This window comes from Penicillium taxi, assembly GCF_028828555.1.
Source record: "Penicillium taxi strain IBT 34144 chromosome Unknown utg000004l_segment0_segment0, whole genome shotgun sequence".
Classification (NCBI taxonomy): domain Eukaryota; kingdom Fungi; phylum Ascomycota; class Eurotiomycetes; order Eurotiales; family Aspergillaceae; genus Penicillium; species Penicillium taxi.
The window spans coordinates 5,009,393-5,023,633 of NW_026643206.1; the positions used below are offsets into that span (position 1 = coordinate 5,009,393).

At 44.2% G+C, this 14,241-nt stretch overlaps 3 protein-coding genes across 3 annotated transcripts; 2 read left to right on the forward strand and 1 right to left on the reverse strand.

The window, feature by feature from the left end:
• Nucleotides 1-3,043: 3,043 nt before the first annotated feature.
• On the forward strand, nt 3,044-4,856 carry N7495_006745 (sugar porter family MFS transporter; the record flags this gene model as incomplete). The annotated part of the gene is made up of 4 exons (XM_057209396.1): nt 3,044-3,583; nt 3,655-4,056; nt 4,125-4,433; nt 4,488-4,856. 4 exons carry the CDS (start codon nt 3,044-3,046, stop codon nt 4,854-4,856), a joined length of 1,620 nt encoding a protein of 539 aa, XP_057063170.1.
• A 3,305-nt stretch (nt 4,857-8,161) lies between these two features.
• Nucleotides 8,162-9,116, forward strand: N7495_006746 (putative esterase; the record flags this gene model as incomplete). The annotated part of the gene is made up of 4 exons (XM_057209397.1): nt 8,162-8,305; nt 8,364-8,455; nt 8,510-9,033; nt 9,085-9,116. 4 exons carry the CDS (start codon nt 8,162-8,164, stop codon nt 9,114-9,116), a joined length of 792 nt encoding a protein of 263 aa, XP_057063171.1.
• Nucleotides 9,117-9,848: 732 nt separating this feature from the next.
• Nucleotides 9,849-12,404, reverse strand: N7495_006747 (SAM and PH domain-containing protein; the record flags this gene model as incomplete). Its single annotated transcript, XM_057209398.1, has 3 exons — nt 9,849-12,113; nt 12,171-12,353; nt 12,402-12,404. 3 exons carry the CDS (start codon nt 12,402-12,404, stop codon nt 9,849-9,851), a joined length of 2,451 nt encoding a protein of 816 aa, XP_057063172.1.
• Between the last annotated feature and the right edge of the window lie 1,837 nt (nt 12,405-14,241).

A 14,241-nucleotide genomic window follows, 5' to 3' on the forward strand; every position in this document is an offset into this window, starting at 1 on the left:
AGTTTAATCTTCCAAGTGTCTGTTTCCCCGACCTGATTTCAGTTTTTTTCATGAACCAAATATCCATATTATTTTCTCGCTTCCTTCTAATCACCCGAGACTCCGAAATCTGCTCCAGTGCGCGATTCCGACGACTAACAAACAAAGAAATATTGGAGGGAATACACTCATGGCGACTAGAATAGTAAGACTTGCATCGCCAGCAGATTAACTGAGCTCTAGGTCAAGACGAAATAACCTCGGGAATGGAGACACAAACCAAATCCAGCATTTATATCTCAAGTAGACATTCAGATGTTGGCCACCTGCCCAATGCAGCCAGACAGGCCGCTTCGAACAAAATCCGCGCATGTGTATCTCAGCGTTCTCGACTTGAAGCACTCACGTACATATATGCCGTGCGGCTGCCTGTTGATTCAAGACAATATCCGATCAATGTAACATTTTCCGAAAAGCGTGACCGTTCCGGAGCTTTTTTGCTTATTTAATGTAGATTCAAAAAAACCTTTCAGCAAGTATGAGCTGATGTCTGCTCATTAAATTTGATTTCAAGGCTTGAATGCCTGACTAATTCATCTTTGACCAAAAGAAAGATAAAGAGGCCACCCCGGGCAACATTTCCAATGCTGCGCGTGTTTCTGAGAAGAAAAAGCGCTGGCACCAATCCATAATTTTAAAGAATGCCATCAAACGTGTTCTCGATTTTATTCCCTCACTTGCTGAGAGCTTGTAGAAGTCATGTGGCTGTGGATCAATCTATGGGTGGCCATGTGCGGTATTCTGAGCATATACGAGACGCCTGCGACACGTTTCATCACAGAGCCTGCAGCCAATGTGCCGAAGTTCCGATAAGCTCCAATGATCAGCCCAGCGCATTAAGGAGTTATCCCGTACCCTGTACAGCGATCCGGATTCAGTATACAAGCTACTCTGTAGGAGGGAAAACGACCTAAAGCCCAGTTATTTCGTTTCTAGCCGCCAGATTTTCTTCAGGCCCCACCCAACTAGGATTACTTAGTAATTGGCAATATTCCATTGTCTTGCTTGACGGAAGGAATATGGGATTTCAATACGGTGTTTAATGCACAGTGTGGCCCGTGCCAAATATCAAATTAGGAATTCCACCCGTGTTCTGCCCGTGTTCTGCTCATGTTCTAACATTGCTTATGCGGATCTACCGGGATATCTAGGGCATTGGATCCGCAAATAGCGCTCCTTGACCATCCCTCGCGCGTCTTTTGGGTTCAAGGAATAGGGGCCTATCAGTTGGAAGCAAGGACCATTTATTGAGTTATGATGATTATGCAGCAAGAATAATTAATGTTCCAGGGTTCTAGATGCCTTGTTAAAGGTTATTTTCTTACTAATCCATGTTTTGCTTTCGGTTTACGCCTAAATGGTGCTGCCCAGATACGCCTGAAGCTTGCCTAGATAGAGTTCAGGTACAGTAGTATTGGCTACTACTGTCACTACTTAGATAGGGGGTTCGAAACGTGGATTCCTCGCCATACCTTATACGCACTTATAGCCTGGCCCGACATGCGTCAGCCCCATCATTAAAGATAGCCCGAGTTTCCATACATACTAAGGTTTTGAGTATCTTACCGGTGAGCAAAAATGCCAGACGAGTTTAAATTCCAAGGTTTTATATCTCCACATGCCCTGGACTCATCCCAGCCAATGATAGCTGCCACGGGACATACAGTCTGACAGGTAGAGGTAGAGGAACACGTCTCGCCACAGTAAATCGGTCAAGAAAGGGAAAGTGACTTGTACAGCAAGATTATAATGTTGGCAGGACTTTCTCCTCAAGAGTTTTCTCCTCAAATGTAACTACATGCTGTAAATGCATTGTACATTCTTGGTGGAGCTTGGTAACGGTCGCTTACGAGATGATGCTGCGCATCGGCTTTCAAGACATGTGGTTTTGTCCGAGGGCGAGTCAAACTACCCCACTGAGATTCAATATTCTTTCTCCACGTCAGTGACCAATGATGACAGGTTTACGTACTAGAACTCCATATTCACGTGACATGGAGGTCGGCATAGTTAGCGTGGAAAGGTTTTCATATTTTGCCGTTCTTCCGCCTTGAGTTTCGGCTACATTCTGACCTCACTGAGGGTTAAGGGTTCTCCCCCAGTTAGCCACTTACGAGGTTGGTATGTAGATCAATGACACGAAAATCTTTACAGATGTATGGAGTACGTAGTTAAACCCCGAACAGTGATGTATCTAGCAAATTAAATCTACCCCAAAGTCATCACTTGCGGGGTTTTGATTTCGGAATTTCGATATCCCCCAGGTTCTTTTCTCCGCAGAGTTCAAGGTCCGTCTAATCTGGGGTTATTATACCTATATTAGTCAATTCATAATTACTCACCCCTAGATTCCCACCGAGGAGAAAATCCGAGTTGGGCCCCCAGAGCTCGTACTTGATCCCCCCTTTGTTTTGCGGGTAAACGTAGTGGCCGAGCTTCAATATCAAGTAATAACATCTCCTTTCCTCTGGAGTCTCGTTCCAATCTATTAATCTCTTGGAATTGAAACTATTCCATAAAAAGAAAAAGAAAAAAGAAATTCCTCCCCCCACAAAGTCAGATGTATCTATACTGCTAAGTAGTAGTAGCCAATCATTTATCCCGGCTATACGTTTCTTTCCGGGGAAAACGCTACCCCGGCGCCAAAGTAATATCCACCTCCTGTGAGCAATCTGTGGAAATCTGTACGAATCTGTAATTAGAGCCTTGTAACTCCGTAATTCTTACCAGACCCCCCCTGCAAGCTTCCTTAGTCTTATACCTAACCCCATACTGCCCCAGAGAGACGGGGAAGGACATACGCGAGCTTGTGGGGAATCGTTGGATTATCCACTCCTCACCGGTGAAGTTAATTACTGGCCCCCGTCCTTTTTTTCATTATCAATTCAATCCGCAGATTTTTCTCTTTTCCTCTCAACTCTCAATTCCCAATTCTCAACTCCATCTACATCTCCAATTTTCAACCTATATCCACAAGTATTTGTTATAAAATAATATAACAGCTATGGGTGGTATCCTCCATCTGGTTGAGGATCGACCAACACCTCCCTCAGTCTACAATTGGCGTATCTACCTGCTCGCCGGTATTGCATCATGTGGCTCAAATATGATCGGTTATACTAGTGCCTTCATTGGCACAACAATCACACTCTCATCGTTCAAGGCCGATTTTGGCATGGACACGATGACCAAGACACAAACAGATCTAATCAGTGAAAATATTGTCTCGCTCTTCATTGCTGGTGCCTTTTTCGGTGCTATCTTCACTTATGGTCTTAGCCACTGGATTGGCCGCAAATGGTGTTTGACTATCGCTTCAGCTGTTTTTATTCTAGGTGCTGGTCTCCAGTGTGGTGCTTCTTCCAAAACTGGTCTGGGTATCTTGTATGGTGGACGTGTTCTCTCCGGTCTCGGTACTGGTGTTGCTTCCAATATTGTCCCTATATACCTCGCCGAGCTGGCTCCTCCAGCAATTCGAGGACGTCTTGTCGGTCTCTATGAGCTTGGCTGGCAGATTGGTGGTATGGTTGGCTTCTGGATTAACGTGAGTCATACTGCCCCTGAAATTTTCCATTTTCAATTTTTCGTTTTGCGATGCTAACTTGCTACTTGAAGTATGGCATTGAACTTCATATGCCATCTACCCGCGAGCAATGGATCATTCCTTTTGCTATCCAGCTGATTCCCTCGGGTTTGCTGTTCATCGGCTCTATCTGGATGCGGGAATCTCCCCGTTGGCTATTTTTGCACGGCCGCCGCAAGCAAGCCATGGAAAACCTCTGCTGGGTCCGCCAATTGACCCCTACTGATATTTATATCACTGAAGAGATTGCTGGAATTGACGCTGCCCATGAGCACCAGAAGACCAATGTGGGTTTCGGCTTCTGGTCGCCCTTCCAGGCAATCAGCCACCACCCTCACCTCATGTGGCGTCTGTTCTTGGGTTGCATGCTCTTCTTCTGGCAGAACGGCTCCGGTATCAATGCTATCAACTACTACTCTCCCACCATTTTCCAGGTAAGTTTTTTAAATCAAATTTGATTTCCTGAATTCGACAATGGAATTGGGACTGACCCTTTTTATAGAGTTTGGGTGTTGACACAAACACTGTGAACTTGATGACTGGTATTTTCGGTGTAGTCAAGGCTCTCATGACTGTCATCTGGCTGTTGCTCTTGGTTGATCAACTCGGTCGCCGCAAGCTTTTGCTTTTCGGTGCCGTCACCGGCTCATGCTGCATGTGGTTCATCGGTGCCTACATCTACATTGTCGAGCCCGTCAATAACAAGCTGTCCCATCTGACCCCCAGTGGTACTGCTGCCATCTTCTTTTTCTACCTCTGGACTGCCGTGTACACTCCTTCTTGGAACGGAACCCCTTGGGTCATCAACTCTGTAAGTTTGCAAACACTTCAACCATATCTCGAACCATCACTAACATGTGTTTAGGAATTTTTCGACCCTAGCTACCGATCTCTCGCCCAGGCTTTCACTACTGCCAGCAACTGGCTGTTCAACTTCCTGGTGTCTCGCTTCACTGAGCAGATGTTCGCGGCCATGGGCTACGGTGTATACATGTTCTTTGCATCGCTGTCCTTCCTCGCCTTCTTCTTCGCCTTCTTCCTTATTCCTGAGACCAGTGGTATCCCCCTGGAACACGTCGACAGACTGTTTGAGCTCAAGCCCATCTGGACCGCGAACAAGAAACTCAAGGCCGAGCTCAAGGAAGAGGAGATTCAATTCCGACACGATGTCAAGGAAGATGGTGTCTTCCACCGAGAAAACCAGGATGACTCCTCAGGCGCGGAAACGGCCTAAATGATCATCTTTCTCATTTTTATAACTATAGAATTTTGTACAGTCACATTTAGCATTTGTATATAGATGAACATGAACGCAACTTTGTCATGATTGATCCTGACGATTATGAAATACTCGCAATGTTTTTGTAGCTTTTCATGTTTCAACAAAATTAGGAAGGCAATAAGAACAAAACAAGATTCATCTCTAAAGAATACATGGGAAGAAAACGGCGACACAGGATTTCCCATCGTCTTCGCATAGTCAAGGGCTATTGCCAGTCACGTGATTCTACATCGTTGTCAACTTTGAGAATCTAACCTGACCAATCATTCGAATGCCATAAATGAATGAAACTGAATTTCCTAACTAGTGCAAAATCTGTCCTAAATCCACATAAGAATGGGTCATGTGAATAGACCAATCTTGCCTATTTTGACAATTGTTCCTTTGATCGAGTCACCCGATACCTATCAGTCTTATATCTGAAGTTGAAACATCGATTGAGTCATTATATCATAATTGACAAACATGATAAAAGATTCGTTGTCTCTTGGTAGATATAGCCGCAGGATATCAGCATCCTTAGCTGGAGGGCCACTTTAGGTTATCAAGGTCGCTATCATTTTGTCTAGTCAGTGGCTCCATGCCGCGGAGGGTTAGATTTTTCATGGTGCGACTTGGTAAACTTCTATAGATGGGATCTCTACTACTAGCAGCATACATATGTAGCGTCCCATCCGGAAGAGTGGGCTAGCAAGTCCCGGAACACCATCAGTGTCGTATATTCCCTGTTCTAACCCAATTTGAATTCACCTCCAATCAAAAAATACCTTATACCGCTTTTGAAACGAACTTCCAGCGAAGATTGGAGAGATCTGGAATATTTGTTATCCGCATATGGATAGCGTTTTACACCAAGAATAAATGTGACTGGGAAAGACGAGGGCACCGGATTCATTAGCTGTTTCATATCTTCCATGGATAGGATGACATTTGGACAACCAGTGTTATCTAGTATAGTGAATCTTTTCGTTACTCAGAGACAGGTGTTTGGCCAGGGGTCTGTGGATTTAAAAAATGAGTGATGCAAGGCCGTTGGCCTGGACTTAAAGTCCATCTAAATATATCATTTATAGCTCGCAACTTGGAACCCAGTAACTTGGTTTGATTATCTTGGTATAAAACACATACATAGTGGAGATTGTCATCTGTTAAAGGAGCTGTTCGGATAGATGGTAGCTTTTTCTGCATTTAGATCCGCGTAAAGTACTTAGCAATTCAATCATTTGAAATTCTCTGGGGAAAGGATGAGGGCGGGCTATTCACTGAACATGCTTTACTTTCGACGATCTTAGCGCTTTTTATAACTGGCAAGTTTGTTCTGAAACTGTGAGACCATGATATTGTCCTTGGTTCTCTCATTGCATCTCTCCGTTTATGCCTCAAGATCACTACGACAAGACATCAGCTTAAAGTTCCATCTCTCATTCTTTTTTTTTTTTTTTTTTTGCAAAATGACTTACCTGTCATCGAGATCTGGCTCAGAGTTTCAATCCTCAGGAAGCTTCTGCGCACTTTTGATGAAATCTCTTTGTGTACCCATCTCGAGTGGCGAGGTGGCTTAACTTTTTCAAGCAGAGGAAGAGGAAACTACCCCACCCCACATATGGATAGTTGAAGTCATTCTTACCTGGCACAAAACCTTTGAAGGGATCAAATTGTTTAGAATCCCCGGCACCGCCACTGGAGCCTCTGCGGTAGTGGCTTTAAAGGCCTTGCCTTCAAAAATAATATATAGCGATAGAGAAACCCCAAAAGCCCTTACATATTCAATGATAGTGACCTATTCGTGACTACTAGCTTATAAAAGAGCTCTCCAACTGTGGTATTAAGTAGATATGATAGCTTTTTTGAGTTATAGTTATCCCTATCCCGAACCCAGATTCATAAAATTAAAGATATCGACCGAACGGTACCATAATCTCGGATCGTTTTTTAACTAATTCAAACCATCCATGGTTATCTCTCAACATAGACAAGGAGCAGCTAAGACGGAGGGAAATCTGCCCTTTTTAATACCTAAATAGCTTCAATGGTCAGTTCCATACAGCCCTACTGATCGACAGATTTCTTTCTTTTTCATTTTTTCATTTTTTCATTTTTTTTTTTTTGAACGAATTGTTGGCATGGTGTTTGAAACTAGAGGGTTGCCATAGAGATGATATTTTGATTAGGTTTCCGGAACGACCGATGGATTCACGTTAACTAGTGGATACTACTTTTGAAGCTGACATAATCATAATGAGTACTTAGTTAAGGGCCGAAATTGGAACAAAGGCTGTCATATCTTGTGAGACTTCATTTCGATTCTTCTTTTCCATACCATTTCATGAGCTAGGAAAACAATCACCAAAATCAAAAGGAAAAGGCAATTCCTTCGGGGTTATGTCGAGGATTATGATGTATAACCATGGATAATTCCAATCAGCAACTTGGAAACCTTACATGCGGGCCTAGAAGATCTGAAAAGTGATTCTTGGTAATTGCTCCCTGTGCTCTGTCGACGTCCATGAGAGTCTGTGTTACCTCAATAGGGCAGGCAGTTGATATTAAAATCGAAAGTTCTCTCGACTTTGCTATAATCGCACAAAGTGTAGTCGGGCAGAAACTTCCACTGATTCTGATAGGACGGCTCACTTTGAAAGCATGCTGCATACATATTCCGAATATTCCTTCAACTGCTTTTCCTAGCGAATAATAAAGTTTTGAGTTTCAGGCACTCAAGCAGGCACCATGACTGATCAAAGGATGACTAAGATTGGAGTCTTCTAAAGGTTCGTCTAACGTGATGAGGGATGGCCCGTGGTTTTGTCATAAACTATATATTTCCGGTTAGATTTGGCGAGGCTACCTAGACTGTGGTCCATTCATACTGGAGAATAATGACACCATCCAAAATCAATTTAATCAGCCTCAGCCCCCTAGAAGTGGGGCAATTTCAAAGCAAAAAGCAATACTAAATAAAGTAAACAGCGGAGATCCTCCGTCTTAGCTTTCTTTCTTTTTTTCCCTCATTTCGGATAATAATAAATGGCCAAGAAATGTGACCTTCGACCGCATAATCACTCAGAACAATTACCTCAATGAAACATACTACAGTAACGCCCCGTTGGGCTTTTGTTTGGCTCTTATCGCTGGCCTTTATACCACTACTTACGACTGCATTATCTCTGTCTCCCTCAGATGTGGCAGTATCTGGTTCCGATTCACACTTCCCTACGCTATCACGTCACAATGGGTCGGACTTTCTTCTTCGGATCATGCCACTCGGCGCATCAATCACCAATGGGTGGAAATCAACAGATGGAAATGGTTATCGAGAGTGGATCCGACAACAGCTTCGATATTCTGGCTGGGAAGTCGAGATGGTCGGAAGTCTGGAGAATGGGACAATGAATGACAATGTAAGTGATTGCATCGCATCAACTTATTACACCTCAGATCTGACTTGGTGTCCTACAGTATAACGAAGGCCATGTTGGCTTTAGAGTAGATCAACTACCAAAACAAGCCATGAAGACAATTTCCCATAAACCTAATCTGATACTCATAAAGTCAGTTTACCCACGCACATAACGCGACCTTTACTTAAATCTAATGATTAACAGTTGCGGTGCGAACGATGCTCTACAAAATCATAAGGTCAGCACTACCGGGCAGCGAATGGATTCTCTCCTAACACTACTATTCGACTCGATCCCTGGAACGACCATCATCTTGTCAACTTTATTGCCAAACAAGCAGCAACAATCTCGAACAACAAGCATAAGCAAGCAATATCGAGATGTTGTCGCCTATCGGCGCGCAAGAAAAGACCGTATCGTCCTGGCCGACATGAGCAAGTTTATCACGCACAAAGACTTGAACGATAGCACCCATCCGACGGATGAGGGATATAAAAAGATGGCCTCTGTATGGTGGGCGGCTATTAAAGAGGCCAACAGAGAAAACATGATCCAGGACTTCAACTATACCATCACGGAATTTCGTGAAAAGAAACTTGATGACAGTACCAAGGACCCGGATCTGCCTTCATATACAGCCCCAGCTCAGCCTGTCCTTAGAATAGCCAGCCTCTCATCTCAATCAGCACCAGTGGAGCTCTGGGTTATGGCTATTCCGGTACTGATCGGTAAGTGGAATATCTTTAATGATCTATGGAATGAGGGCTAACCTATCAAAGTTTCAATTACCGTCATGACGATTTTACGATAAAAGACTTGCATAAATTTAGATAGAATTATGTAACTTAGCTTAAATATATACCGCTGCATATTAGAGAATCCGTACACTGTTCATAGTAGCTAGATCTAGACGGAATGATTCTATTTTAGATGTAGGAGACCTGAGAAAGAGATGTCGGGAAACCTTGGAAGTCGAGTAGTAGAGCATGAGTGCATAAATTGCCTAATTCCTCATTCCACCCTGATATTCGCCATACTTTGTAGCCTTTAGACGAATTTTGTGTAATATTTCACTACTTGAAAGTAAATCTGGGGAAATGGTTCATCTCAAACATCGAGGGTGATATTTTTCGAACTTCTCGTCGGCCGGAGATGGGCGCTGAGGGATCCAGCCTCGCCTCAAGCCAAGGGGACTGGGTCTGGTAATCGCTCTATATGCCTATAAAATATGGTTTAGAAATAAATTGCTAAGAACTTAATTTGGAAATACGAAAAAAACTGAAGAATTGACTTTATTAATAAGTAAATGTGATTTTTCGAAACTGATAACTACTTAGCTAACTATCTTAATCAAAGTGGGTATTCCGTTTGTTCCTGCCGACCTGCGACAATGCGTCTTTATTCATGGCCAATAACAAAAAGAATGTGTGAAAATGTTTTATGCACGAAGAAACAACGGGGACAAATTGTATGGAAGAGGGACAAATATCCAACAGATGCGAAAATGAGAGTTAGTGATACACGAGATTCAAGGAAAGGTCATTCAAATCATGTTTCCGTTAAGAAGAATTTCTTCGCCACTTTCTTTGCCCTTTTTGAGGGCCCTGGCGAGCATGAGTTCTCGCATCCAATCAATCCGCTCTTCGCGAGACTTAACAGCAAAGTGGTGGGGCTTAGCACCGTCTTTGGAAAACAAATTCCTACGTTCGTTTTCTTTGGGAGCAGGAATGAGCGAGAAAGCGAAAGCAGTGTTGTCACTTCTATTGCCCAGGTCCTTGCCACTGCGAAGAACGGATTTCTTGAACGCAGCCGTAAGCTTTGAGCTAGTCGCCAGCGACGAGCAAGCAACGGCATAATCGTCAACGTCAAACGAATCCAATGCACGGGACATGTGGCGAGCATCCGCTTCGTCCTTGTGCATGGCAAGGTTGGTGCCACGGAGCGTGAAGTGGGCATCCTGCCATTCGTGACGCAACAGACGAGTAGTCTTGCGCTTCTTCATATATCCGCTTTGAGTAACATCTGGATCAGATGCAAGCGATGATTTGGAAGAGCTGTAGCCGTTTTGGTTAACACGGGGGCTGCGGATCAAGTCCGCGGGACCCTCAATTGGAGTTAGTGGTTTACCCTCCTGGACCCGGCCGAGAGACTGAGGATGCCGGGGACGAGCAGAAGCACTACGTGGAATTGGGTTCCGGTATTGATGGAATAAGTTTCCATACTGCATATCCGGGGGCACTGACTGAGAGGTATCTCTTATAACAGGGTCTTGAGCTGGGATAGCCGTGATAGGAGCATCCATCTCAGAGAATGGAGTTCCTTGGCGGTAAACATCCATGCTTCGGCCTTGAGTGAAAGGGCCATACTGCTGCACCGCTGTTGGGGACCCATACAACTCTCTGTCAGGGCTCATTGAGTGGTTGGTGGTGACGGCAGTTGTCATGTCTTCTGTCAAAGGGCTAGTTGGGATAGTCAACTTGGGAAGACTGCGAAGGTGTGCCGCAATAGTGTTTGGGTGCACGTTAGGTGGCGACAACCCCTCGAACGGCCTCGGAGGAAATAGGTTAGAAGTATCCAAGTTAGGCGGCGCAGGTTTAGATGTACCGTCAACATGCTGATAGTTGAGGAAATTTCGAATAGTTTCTTGAGGATCAACTCTCTGCACTTCACTGAGCGTTGCCTCCGAAAGTCGTATACCAGGAGTGTAAGCGAACGCAGCAGAGGAGGCCACCACTGATGGTAGAGAGTCGGAGTTTGGCCGCAACATATTTCTTGCTGTTTCCGGATTTCCAGGGCTACCAGAAATAATTGCACCATCATGAATGATAGCACCTGGAAATTCAGCAGCGATCCTTTCAATTTCTCTTTGTCGCCGTTGGTACTTTGAGCAGTTCTCACCCTTAGAGCAGCTGTGCGGCTTAGGTAGAATTTGCTCAATACCAACAATTGATACAGACTCCGCGGGAGTTACTTGAAACCCATTTTGGCCATTGAGATGCCGAGAAAGAACTTCACCGTTGGGGGACACGGACATGACGTAAGAACGTTGTTCTGAGGAAGAGCGGTGCTCAGGAGAAGAACGATGTTCTGGGGCAGGGCGATACTCCGGAGAAGATGAACGATTTGGAAGAGAAGGGTGGTCTGAACCGGCACTTTGATAAGAAAGCGCATCTTCAGAAAAAGCCGGCGAAGGCTCAGGAAGGACACCGCCCTTAGACATGGTGTTCTTTAAATGGTTGATTGAAGCCATGATCTGGTGACGAATGCCAAATGATTGAATGTTCAGCTCTTTCAAGTCATTGATCTGCAGACTGAGAAGAATAGCACCATCGATGTCATTTGCAATGAAATTCTCGATGACGGAAGGCTTGTAGTTGGCGATGTAAAGCCAGTGTGCAACCTTGCTTGGCTTCCAACTGAGGATCTCCTCTTCATCTACCTGAGATACATCGGGATGTTGCACATTCTTAAAAGCCTTTGGTGTCTTGGGCGAGAATGGAAAGCGATAGGGAGTGTTCGGAGAGAACGGATATTGGTTTGGGGTATCCACAGATCGAGAGATACCGGACATCAATGGAGATTGCTGCAAAAATAGCGGTATCTCTGCCGTTAAGGGTTCATCGCTCGAAGGCTCATAAGCTGATGATTCATACATAGATGATGACCGAGAACTAAGAGGCTCTTTGAAGAGATGCGGGCCACTAGGTCCTGCAACCATTGAATTATCATCTGCGATATGCATTTTCTTTGGAGCATCGTCGGGTGTTGAGGGCGGTGAAGAAAGAGTAGTATTGCTTTCATACCCAAGCTAGAGAAGATTTTGTTAGATCATAAAAAGTTGTTCGTCATTCAATGGTAGACTTACCGACTGAAGGCTCTGCCGTAGGGATTCCTCATCTGAATCACTAGCCTCATAATCTGTGTCATCAAAGTTTGTGGTCCTGGAAAGCCGGTTGTGAACAAATGTTGTCTTTGCAGGGTAAAACCGATCATGATTCTCCATACTGATCGAAGCAGGCGCTGCCTTTCTTCGAGATCGTAGCGAATCCTAGTAATGTAAGAATGTTGTTTCTCAACTTAGAAATGAGTTACTCACCATAGCTTCCTTTGACAGTACGTCTACCACCCTACGGGCCTTTGTATAGTATACCAGATACAATAAAAATTAGTATGATTTGGCTTCCGTCAACGGTATGCCATTCAATAAACAGCAGGTGAACCTGAGTGTATTCAGTAAAAGGATAAAGTAAGAGTCAAGGATGAATACTGGGCCAAGTGGGGATTTGGGGTATATGTACCGTATATTTTCGGATCGAAGGGGGGAATCATGAAACATTATGCGCTAGAGGAAGCGGTAAGGCGAAAATGGCATCCATTAATGTCGGCCGGCTCCAATAATTCAACAGAATCAAATGTCTGTGAGGTGCATGGTGAAACGGGGAGCTACTGTCCAGGCATTCAGCACGCGAGGGTCAAGCCGAGTGGCCAAAGAACACGAGAATAGATTGTGATGTGATAGAGAGTGATCTGCCTGCAGCAGTTTACGCTGTTAAGCACGTTACATGCATAGTCATCCAATCAGGACAAAACACAGCGAGAGTTGCTGGGTTTGAAACTGGATTATGGATGTTGAAAGGTATAACAATAACGGCTAGCCTTAGTCCGAGCGTCTTTCAAAGTTTGTTGATGGTGAGGCGGGGGAATGTGACTGGCCTGCAGTTAGCGCTGACCGGACGGCGGCGTTGATCGGTCAGGACCCACTTAGGGCATTGTGACGACCATACATCAGTCCTGAATTAGCGCCTTGTAGATTCTTCAATTTCTTAACTAACGCTATCCTGAATGGGATATTTAGATGCTCTCGGTCCTGCACTCCGAGTCATATTCCTGGTTTTTCTCCACGCTCAGAGGATAGGGAGATAGAACTTGTGGTTCTTGTTGGGTTCGTACTATTACTAATGTTTAAAAATATTTACGTTCCCTCCTCCGATGGTAATTGTATATTCCCTGGTTTGTCATTTGATTACTCTTTTTTACTGGATGTATTGTATGTGGCCCCGCTCCGGGTATATTGAACGCGATGTGATATGCGAGCATGAAACCACACTGCGTGAATTGCGTTCTTCGGGCTCGATAATTTCCATCTTGTTGCCCGGGAAGCATTGCTGCATGTTGATCTGACCAAGTATTCTTTGACTTAGGTATTGATTTTTCGGACTGTCAGGCCTGGATCTTGGTGTAACTGTTCCAAGGCCTTCACGCTTTCCCAGTCTTCAGACCTCCTTTTATCTTTATTACTTGTTACTTGGACCAATATGTGCCGATGAGAATTTATAAATGGTGTAGAATGGAGCTACCTTGGAAAGACAAGTTATCCTCAATTTCCTAGACTACTATTATAACCTGAAAAGTAAGCCACTATTTATGTGGTTGAGCATACATGTCTACTTAAGAAGCTGTATGGAGTAATTCCTACCCAACAACAAATTGACGGTCAGTAACCAGGATCCAACATTCAATCTTGGGCAAATTCGTAAAGTATCTTTGAGTTGAAATTATCTACATTGCTACATGCCAAAAAACCAACACAAACTCAACAACTTATTTGATCTCGGAGTCGAACATGTAGATTTATATTGAATTTACAACATGATGCTGGAATAGAAAGCAGATTGCAGGTTATGTGAAACGATAGTTATGTTCCAACCTTTCAATCTTGGAAGGTTGTATCGTATCACCCTTGTCATTCCAAAATGAACACCGTACCTGGATTTGGACAACTTCATGCGCATCTATAGGTGGAAGTGCATATCCACGGCTACTATGTTGGTTTTACAATATCTCCAGGCAGCAAGAGGTACTCTGTACTTGTGGGCACATGGAATTCCAATCGAGATAGCAGCCCAATTCATTGTTCATAACTATAGCTTGACAGA